Below are 11,335 nucleotides of genomic sequence, written 5' to 3' on the forward strand. Positions count from 1 at the left end.
ACCAAAAAAGCTCATACAAACCAGGGTCAAAACGTTTAAACTAGTGTTAACAGGAAGCGAATACAATTTTGGAATATTGACTTCTCACTTTTCTTAGGGCAGTTTCATCATAGTTCCAGTTTGAGCTGGAATTGAAACAGGGAGTAGCTACAGTAGTGGGGCTTAAAACCAGAGAAACGATAAAATGTTTAATCGATACGATTCTGCTCTATTTCTAGGTCACTTATCAAATAAGTACATTTGTGACATTGATCATGTCACTCTTTGTACAGACAGTCAGATGTTCTTTCACTGAAGCTCACGATAATTGTCAGATCATGCTGGAGAACATGATCATCAGGTTTGACACAAACTTGTAGAGTTCATGCAGCTCAAGTGCTGCTCTCATTTTACCAAAAGAATGACAAACTACATGCTAGAACATTTTGAAATTCATGTTAACTTTTGCAATTTGTAATGAAAAAAATCCCATTTAAATATGAAAATGCAAATTAGAAGCTTTGCCACAAGTGGACTCATTGTATCTTCGTAGAGTTTTGCCTGATCCCTAATCGACCAATCAGAAGTGTGCGGGCAGACACTTGCACTGCGAGGCCACATTCTCGCCCACATCTCTCCTACACAAGCGCGTATGCAGAAAACTAACAAGAGAGACAATTCTGAACACATTTTTTCCTTCCATTTTTCTTTCCATCATAGTAATAAATAAAAGATACAAGAGGAAAATCATTTTATAAATGCAGTTCTCACCCTCCCTTCCCTAATGTTAAGGATGTGGTTTCCGATGTTTGATAATCTGTTCCAAGAGGCATACCCTTTCATTGATCCCCTCAACACACCACATTCATCTCAAATGTATAATTAATACATAAAACTCAGCAGTGAGAAGGTTTATGCCAGTTGTAATGGAGAGTAGGTACAGTACATATAGGATGATTGAGAGTGAACAGTACACTGTATGAACAGTTTCTTTACATAGCGAGCTAATTTTTGCTCGTCCCCAGGGTTACTACCACAAGCCTAAATGCATGGTCTTTTCTGGCAAATTACAACATTATGATACAAATTATTATGTTTAAGGGATTGAAAATAAAGTTCATAGATTAAGTATACTTACTTTGTCAGGACCGACTATAGTACCAGTAATCTAGAGATCAGTTTTTAGACTTCAGAAGGCTTTGAAAATTAAACAAGACCATAATTGAGATCTACACACACATAGTATGTTTCTTTGCTCCACGGTCATTAGATTTCATTCATAGTGAGTTTTAGAAGGAAGTGAAACCTTTTTGCAGAACAACAGCTTTTCATAAATGCACACCGACATTTGTTTCTGGAGATGAGTAATTGCAAGATCTGTCTTGGATTTCATGCCACAGCTGTGGCTGTAGATTATATCAGTAGTGCATCAACTTTGTTGTTGTCTTGCTTTCCTTTGAGTTGTGAATACCCCTCTAAACTAACCCTGTCGCCTTAGTTACCCATCCTACATTCCTCTGGGGTAATGCTCCCAGATGCATTTGGTGTAAAAACAAGTAGGGAGTTGAGGGAGGGGAGTCATTGCATCCTGTCCTGAAGGGGATGATGATATAAAGTGACATCATTTAGGCATTCAATGGCCATTTTGCTTTACTAGAAATAAAGGGATATTTTTAGAAAAAAAAAAAGGGGGGGGGGGGGGGGGTCCAAACAATGAAAGTGAATTGGATCAATGTTTTGGACCCCATTGACTTTCATTGTATGAGCCAAAACAGAAAACTGAAAGAATTTTGTTTGAAACGACAATGAAATGACAGCATTTTAATTTTTTTGTGTAAACTATTCCTTTAAATCCCACTGCACACACAGCACTGATGCTCTGGCTTTCTTAAAAGGCTCTGATGCTCCTTTTCTCTAATATATAGATGAAAAGAACTGTGTTCTCCATCAGACAGTTGTAGGGAGTGGAACAGTTATAAAATTAAAAACCTGGCCTGGGGGTTTAAAAATAAAGCAGAAGAAATTATGGTCTGCCACTGTTTCCATATTTCTTTTTCTCTGAGAGGGATGTGGTTTAGGAATATGGCCGCTGAAGGGTGTGGAGGGCGCGCAGACTGGAGAATAGCATAGTGCACAGGCCGCTAGGCCAAACTGTATGCCCAGAGGACTGTAAGGGCTGTTTTCAGTGTAAGACTGGTCGCAGATCTTCTTTTTTTTTTTTTTTTTTTCCACAAAATGTAGGACAACAAATGCACCCAGATCTGTCAAAGCTCACACAGTTGGTAAACCCAGGGTCAAGTCTCTGGAGGCAAACGGTTGGTTGGGCATCAGAGCATTCTGGGATTGAGACACTGGGGAGAGTGACCCTCTGCTGGGATTTAGGGGAAACGGAGCAGCCATGTGACAGATTGTGCTTTTCAAACACTGCTGGCATGAAGCGCAATGTTTACGGAATTGAATTAGGTAAATCTAACACTAAAATAGCTTTTAAATGGGTCACACCATGAAAAATAAACTCTTTCTTGATTTTAAAAATATTCAGCGTACTATTGAAACAAGGTGTACTTTTTAGATTGCAAAACTTCTTCCTCAGTGAAAAGAGACAAATTTACCCATTCAGAGTTGGCTATATTGTGTTCATAAACATAGTACGATACATAAAATGAAACTCTAGATGGCGCAGGCTAATAGGACCTTTAACTCAACCTGCTTATAATCACACCGTTATCTATAGGGTTATCTACAGCTGATTGGTTCCTGCTTTATTAGTAGCCAATGAGCTTGCATGCTCAACCTTCAAATACTTTGGTAGCATTTGCCTTAGCAGTGCACCACGCTTTCAGAAACCCTCCACCTTCCCCAGCTCCACCTGTATAGATCTGCTATGGGTAATTCATGTACGCTATATTGTATGTCTTACTTGCTCACAGCAGCATGTTGTGTATGTATTGGCAGTCAGCAATAAGCTACAGCAACAGCGTAGCAGATCTATTCCGCCAAGACCAAATATATCAACATTGTCAACCCATTACCATGCCAAACACTCAGAGTTTTCAGAACAGAAATATTATTATTCCTAAACACCAGAAGGACAAGCGATAAGAGTGAAATTTGGAAAAGCCTGTGCTTTTCCTGGCTTTGTGTAGCACCTACTGCTCTGCAGATCTATGCGATAAATCCCATCTTTAGGAAAGAACAGCGGAAGGGACATTAATTATGTAACTGATCATTTAACTTTGAGCATCAATATTTGATTGTATTTTAAACCTGCCACAGTGTAATTGCATAATGGAATTCTTTTCAAAAAGGCTGGCATTGAATAATTGTCAGAATGAGACAAGGAAAAAATGGTCATAAACTAATGACTTTTGATGCCACAAAACTGACCATGAGGATTAGGTTCATCATATGTACATAAGCTTGCAGGGGCAGGGTTTAAGCGGATTAAATTACTGGAAAAGTCCTGTCATTTCACCGGAAAGGTTTGGTTATGATATTTTGACTAAAGATTACGAGGGCAAAAAAGTAAAAATAAATAAATATAACACATGGATGAATTGCTCACAATAAGATCAATAGCATTTAGAAATAGGTGAAATGCCTACTTGAAAAAAATGTACGATGACCCATTTAAACCCACCATATACCTCAAGCCAGATTGTGTTTTGAGTATGTGGGTGTTTGTGTGTGTTTCACAGAGATCCCATTAGGACTTCAAACAAGACGCAGGCAATCAGTTTTTGCTCTGTCTTCTTTTCATCATTGTCAGGGGCGTGATATGATATCTAATAAAATGTTCAGTCTCTGCTCCATAGCATCACATGGCTGCTCCAAGGGTTTTCCTAGTGTGCAACACTGCTCTCCAGAACAATTCATTTAGACCTCACATAAAGCTTTGTGTAGGAGATGCCCTTCTCTGCTGAGAACCTGAACCCAGACTATTGAGGAAAACCACAAAAGCAAATGATGTCAGCCTGAAAGGGCAGTTTTATTATCTTTGTCCTCAGCATCTGCTTTTACCTTGAGTACCAGCGAGTTTTGTATTGACAATAAACAGGGAGGCTGAGTACATGCACCTGTAACCTCTGACATCTAATGGATACAGGTTCACTTTTTTGCTGTCTGAGACAAATTTTGGCGTTTGATCGTTTTGAACTTGCCTCTATGGCTTTGCCTGAATGACTTTCATTCTTCTGTGGAACACATAGAAGATATTTTAAAGGGGACCTATTATGCCCCTTTTACAAAATGTAATATAAGTCTCTGGTGTCCCCAGAATGTGTCTGTGAAGTTTCAGCTCAAAATACCCCACAGATCATTTATTATGGCTTGTCAGTCATAATAATAATTTATTATGATTTGCCCATATGTGACCCAGGACCACAAAACCAGTCATAAGGGTCAATTTTTTGAAATTGAGATTTATACGTCATCTGAAAGCTTTCCATTAATGTATGGTTTGTTAGGATAGATGATATTTGGTCAAGATACAACTATTTGAAAATCCGGAATCTGAGGGTGCAAAAATCCAAATATTGAGAAAAACGCCTTTAAAGTTGTCCAAATGAAGTCTTTAGCAATGCATATCCACTCACAAAAAAAAAAAAAAAATAATAATATAATATAAATATATATATATATATATAATATATATTTATATATATATATATATATATATATATATATATATATATATATATATATATAATATAAATATATATATATATATATAATATATATTTATATTTACAGGTAGGAAATTTACTAAATATCTTCATGGAACATGATCTTTACCTAATATCCTAATTATTTTTGGCATTAATATTGTTACAAATATACCCTTGGGACTTATGACTGGTTTTGTGGACCAGGGTCACATATTTGGGTGTGAGCAAAAACAAGCCATTTTTGTGTTTGTCCCTTTAAATGCAAAAGAGCCACTGCTCCCAGCCTGTTTTACAGAAGAGGGCAGAGCTTTAACAGCTCGAGTTTCAGTTGCTCAACAACAACAAAGCTGGAGAATCTCACGCAGCCAAAATTAGGATTTTCAGTAACGGTGTTCAGCCTTACATCGTTCAAACCGGATTCTGACACTGATGGAGAGACTCAGGAATAAAATTGGAATAAAACTGGATGTTTCTGAATGGTTAGTACATAAATGTATGTAGTTGCTGTGGATTACTCATCCACTAGCATGTGCAATCATGTTAATCTTTTGTGCAAATCCAGCATTGAATTGACCCTCGTTTGTGAAGCAGTCCGGCGTAAAATGACGGCATGGCAACAAAACTCTACTACAACAACTCTTCCTCTTCTCTAAAGCAGCCCAACATGGACTCACCCACTTTGTTTCGTGTTCCCTGGGGCAGGGTTTATGCACATTTTAGGGTTAGTGATGTCACTAACCCCGGAAGCAGCACATTGTAGTCCCTACCAGCTGTTTGTTGTAGATCTTAAACAGCAAATTCTTTAAAAGGAAATATCTCCCTTTGAATTAAACTTTGAGCATCGTAACTTCACCGATGTTGTTTATGCTCAAACAGCAAAATTACACACTAACACAAGTTAAAAAGTGAAATCATAATCAACCACACCTTTAAACACATCTCAGTCTTGTTGCTTTTTTAAATCTGTACAATGAAATTGGAACCCATTGACATTTATTGCATGGACAAAAACAGAAAAATTCTTCAAAATATCTTCTTTTGTGTTCCAAAAAAGTACTAAAGTCAAACAGAGTGAGTAAATGCTACAAAACCTGAACTGGGCATGTCAGATAAGGAAGACATCCAAAAATGTGGATATCTGTGGTACTTCACAGTTGCGAACCACTTGTGACAGAAAATGGCATTGTGAAGATTGCACGCCTTCAAAAGAAACTAATGTGTGTGAGAAATCACTTTAAAAAATGCTGACATTTACCAACACCCCACTGTCCCCACTCACCGCCGTTGTGCTTCGTTCCAAGACACAGTGGGAAAGATGATATTTAATGTACTGTATGCAGTCATTAAACTCACACAGACACAAGAAACAGAGCAAGAACCAGTGTTTGTGTCATCGTCGTTCTTGCCAAGTGCTTGTTTGCATGTGCTTTATTTCCTTCACCATTATCTCAGCAACTGTCTCTGTGTGTCTGTAGGTACGTGGAGCGAAAGAACTTCCTAGAGAGAGTGGACCAGCGGCAGTTTCAGCTGGAGAAAAGCGTGCGTCTGAACAACATGAAACGGTGACAAGAGGAGAGATGCATTCACTGGATTTTTTTTTTTTTTTCAGATCTCTGACCTGTAACAGCCCCTCAAAAACTGGTCTGCCTTCACAATCAACATGTTTGTTCATAGACAGCATCCACACCATCTTTTTCTTCTTCCACAGTTCCTTTGTCCAGAATTGCATGTCTTCTTCAACATGAAAGAGAAACCGCTCAAGATGTTTGTCTTCTCAAGGACTTTTCCTCAGAAACCCCATTTTACAATCCGCTGAAGTACATCAGACACACCTAACCATTCATTGAGAGTGACATTAATGAGGAAGAAAACCTCATCAAGATAAGAGTTTTCGAATTATTTTGCATAATTCATATCTTTGTTCTGACATTGAGGCTTTTCGCAATATAAATGGCCAATATTGCATCCTATAGTGATACTGTCTACTGCATTCTGGAACATTGTTCTCGTATTTGATGGTTAAATGGAAGGGTGCAGTTGTTTCTGTTTTTTTCCATGTATACTTATTACGGTTTTGAATTTATTTTGCTAAGAGTGGTTGTTTGGTAATTACCCTGCCGTCATTTTAATCGTGTTTCACTGTTTGACAGAAATAAATCATGTCATTTTGTTCGGACACTTTCTTTTTAAATGAACCGTGTCTTGCTGTTAATTACTTTGACCTACTAATTAATGGCTCCACCTCCTCCCTAAGGGTTGGCTTTCCTTTTCCCCATCCTTCTTTGCTAGCTTATGCCCCCCTTGGTGCTCTGCGCTCCACCCCCACCACTGTTTGGACTATTTTTTTTTATTTTTATTTTTTTTATAACATCTAGGAAAGGGATCAGCAGGGTTTAAGTCACGCATCTCTGAATCAAGAGTGAGTCAAGCATGAATCCTTCCCCTTTACAAATCTGTAATAATATGCTAGAACTTTTAATACCGTTTTGCCCTAAATGGGACAACAAAAATTTGAGTAAGATTTTACTTTTTAAAAAACACTTTTATTTAGCAAAGATACATTAAATTGATCAAAAGTGACATTAAAGGGTTAGTTCACCCAAAAATGAAAATAATGTCATTACTCACCCTCATGTCGTTCCACGCCTGTAAGGCCCTTATTTATCTTCGGAACACAAATTAAGATATTTTTGATTAAATCCAATGGTTCAGCGAGGCCTCTTTTCTCTCTCAACGTCCATAAAGGTACTAAAAACGTATTTAAATCAGTTCATACGAGTTCAGTAGTTCTACATTAATATTATAAAGCGACGAGAATACTTTTTGTGTGCCAAAAACACAAAACGACTTTTCAACAATATAGTGATGGGCGATTTCAAAACACTTCCTCTGAGCTTTTCGAAGGCCTCACTGAGCCATCAGATTTAATCAAAAATATCTTATTTTGTGCTCTGAAGATGAATGAAGGCCTTATGGGTGTGGAACCACATGAGAGTGAGTAATTAATGACATTATTTTCATTTTTGGGTGAACTAACCCTTCAAAGACATTTATAAAGTTAGAAAAGATTTTTTATTTCAACTAAATGCTGTTCTTTCGAACAGTATCCTGATAAACGGTATCATGGGTGCCACAAAAATAAGCAGCACAACTGTTTTTAACCTTGATAATAATTAGAAATGTCAATTGAGCACTAATTCTAAAAAAACAGCATTTTAAACTGATTTCTGAAGAATCATGTGAAGCTGAAGACTGAAAAAACAGCTTTACCATTCCTGAAATAAAAATAACATTTTAAAATATATTAAAATAGAAAATAGATATTTTAAATTGTAATAAAATTTCACAAAATTACTGTTTTTACTGTTTAATCAAATAAATGCAACCTCAGTGAGCGTTTTTTTTTTTTTTTTTTTTTAATTACATACCCACATTTTTGAACAATAGTGTAAATTGAGGAATATTAGTAGTGTCATTCTAATGACATCAACAATTACAGCTTTATAAGTATGTATTATGTATATTTCAGACTTCTTTGCTGTACTGTGTGTATTTTATGTCAATTCTTTAAAAACAATAACTTTCAAAACCATGTTGGGTCTTTTGATAGCATGGGTGGTAACTTGTTCATCCTTTCACTTGAAGATAATGGTCTTGTTTACATAATTTAATCTTCCCTCTCCCTGTGCCTAGGCCTGTGTGGGCACAAACTTTGTTTACTGCCATTTCCTGCTGCTCGACAAACATTTTGAAAGATGTTGAGTATGTTCCACACATCTATCCAGATTTCTATAATGGCTGACCCCCACAGCAGTCCCCTGCCACACTGCTGTATTGCTTATTTTCCAAATGGAGATGAGTCGCTGTGCTGTGCTCTGATGTTGTCCTGTGCAGAGATCAGACTCTGCAGGTGGGAATTTGAATGATACTGGCATATTTCGTCACTTAATCAATGTTCTCAAAGCTGAGCACTGTGAGCTTTGTGTTTCACACCAATAAACTGGCTCATTGTAGACTTCTAGAAATAAATAACTGTACATACATGAGCATAGAAACAATCAGATCACAGTGCATATGAAATCTGCAGACACTCCATGCATCGTTATACTCTTAAAGGAACGGTTCTGCCATTATTTACTTACCCTCATGTCTTTTCAAACTTGTATCACTTTCTTTCTTCTGTGAAAAACGAAAGGTGAAATGTCCTGTCTACTCTTTTAAATATGTGATCCGTGTTGGCAAAATGAGTCAGAAACAGGGAAAACAAGTGAAAAATGTCAAAAAAATGTGGTTGAAATTGATGTTTTCTCAAAAATGGGTTTATTAGGCCCTCGTCTAGCGATCCCAATGCTCCAAATAGCAAGTAATCATCTCAAAGTATCTTTATTTGTACGTTTTCTGTGAGGAGTACCTTTGCTTTGTCCATGAAAAATGGATTTTCTCTGCCGGGCGCTTTGGTTTAGTTTGGTATTGTTTTAAAGTGCAGCATTCCAACTTTGTGAATATTCATAGCAAATTCTCGATGGCATGAGTCTGAACCAATGAAATGTGATTTTCAAACTCATGCTGATGTAAACAAAGCGATCTTACTTGTGCTGACTGACAGATCCGAGCGCACAATTCCGATATACACAGTAGGTACGGAAAGTATTCAGACTGTCTCTGAGCACTTCAGGCAGTTCCTTTGACCTCATGATTCTCATTTGCTCTGACATGCACTGTGAGCTGTAAGGTCTTATATAGACAGATGTGTGGCTTTCCTAATCAAATCCAATCAGTATAATCAAACACAGCTGGACTCAAATGAAGGTGTAGAACCATCTCAAGGATAGTCAGAAGAAATGGACAGCACCTGAGTTAAATGTATGAGTGTCACAGCAAAGGGTCTGAATACTTAGGACCATGTGATATTTCAGTTTTTCTTTTTTAATAAATCTGCAAAAATGTCAACAATTCTGTGTTTTTCTGTCAATATGGGGGTGCTGTGTGTACATTAATGAGGAAAAAAATGAACTTAAATGATTTTTGTTCATTGGGTTACATTATCTGTTATGTCTTAAATAAGCGCTTGGTTAACTGTTGGGGAAAACATGTGTAACATTATATTAGATATGTGTGGTACAGTAGGTCTTAATAAATAGATTGTCTGTTTCAATAATGTTAATCAAATAATTGTAGAAAATTGGGAAAAAATAATTTTTTGCCTATAGATATGGGTTTTGATTTGGTTTGTGCCAAATTCGGTGGTATCTTAAGGTATGATTGCTAGGTGATTTTGTTTTGGAACACTCAGAAAACTTTAACTCAATTTTTCTCAAAATTGACTTTGCTGACTCTATCGACTTCAAACAGGTCTAGCTCAGGCATTTTTTGTCAGATTCCAACAAATCATTGTTTTTTAAAGGTTTTTTAAATAGAGAATGTGAGAAAAACAATGTCATTTTTGACAAGGGCTGCAAAATCTCAAACATGACAAAAAAGCAACATATTATTTAATGAAAATCATGATATTCGCCCTAGTTCTCCTTTGTGCTCCATGAGAAAATTCCTTTTCAATAAATCCAGTTAACAAATCCTGAAAGATGTTTACAAATTGGACAGATTCTCATTCTGTTCCAAGTTCAAGTCACTGACTGTGATTAACTGCTCAATAGAGGGGAACACTATCAATGAATAATGACATAAATTTCAGTCTGTTCCTCGCACAATGCTTTTGTATAGTCTTCAAAAGACTTGTAATGTAAGCATGCAATAGATTTCATATTTTTATGATGCTTTTGTGTCCTTTTTGAAGCTTGAAAGCAACCCGAGGGCGAGCATGATTTTCATTTTTGGATGAACTAATCCTTTAAACATGCACATAAAACATATCACTCTGTCCACGTGAATATAGACACACTCTAGGCATAGTGGGAGTTTAGAGAGGTAACCACACTCATGTTTATTCATGTCCTCCCCCTTCCACTCAAAGTCAATGGTAAGTGTATGGTATTCAGGAGTGGAGAGTAGCCTGTCGTCCTCATCTTTATTCAAATGCACCTGTCCTCTCCTGATTTTCTCATTTTACTTTCTCTTGGGTCTGAACACTGATGTTAGCTCCTAAATAATGCCTTCATCCCTTTCTTTCTTTCACTTTTACCATTTTTTTCCCACCGCTTTCATCTTGCATTACACTTAGACATGTTGATGACACAAGTCTGATTTTCCTTGTGCAATTGTCTGCCATTATCATTAACTTTGAATTCCACTTCACAAGACTTCTTTCCTTTTCTGTATTTCAAGTACTTGCATCTCTTTCATCTTATCTACCTTCACATCTTGAGTGATTTCACACTAGTAAAAATTCTTATTTATTAGCATTATTTAGATTGAATGCACTGACTATAGAGTCAGACAAGCAGGACAAAATGGATCCAATCGAATGAACCGACAGATCCATTGCTGTTAAAGAGGTGTAAACCCTCAACAGTGTTCTATATAAAAAGACCTTTATGGAGCTACAGGGCCTTAGGTGTCCACTCGGAATTCCTGTAGCGTATATATAGCACAAACTTTACCTCCAGGCATGTGTATCTGTCTGTCACCAAGTGCATGACTTCAAACAGGGGCAGAAACCTTAAAAATAGACAGCGCTGTTGAGAGGACAATTATAAACAATCACTGTGATGAGAACCTAAAATAACAGCTGG

The 11,335-nt window shown here is 37.0% G+C and overlaps 1 protein-coding gene across 1 annotated transcript in view; it reads left to right on the top strand.

Moving 5' to 3' along the window:
• The window catches only part of cfdp1 (craniofacial development protein 1), a 41,218-nt gene extending 34,242 nt beyond the window's left edge, over positions 1-6,976 (top strand). Inside the window, exon 7 of the mRNA XM_067389325.1 lies at positions 6,122-6,976. Coding sequence (XP_067245426.1) covers positions 6,122-6,212 — 91 coding nt within the window. The 3' untranslated portion in view covers positions 6,213-6,976. The remainder of the gene's footprint in view (positions 1-6,121) is intronic.
• The last annotated feature ends 4,359 nt before the right edge of the window (positions 6,977-11,335 follow it).

This window comes from Chanodichthys erythropterus, chromosome 7 (assembly GCF_024489055.1).
Source record: "Chanodichthys erythropterus isolate Z2021 chromosome 7, ASM2448905v1, whole genome shotgun sequence".
Classification (NCBI taxonomy): Eukaryota; Metazoa; Chordata; class Actinopteri; order Cypriniformes; family Xenocyprididae; genus Chanodichthys; species Chanodichthys erythropterus.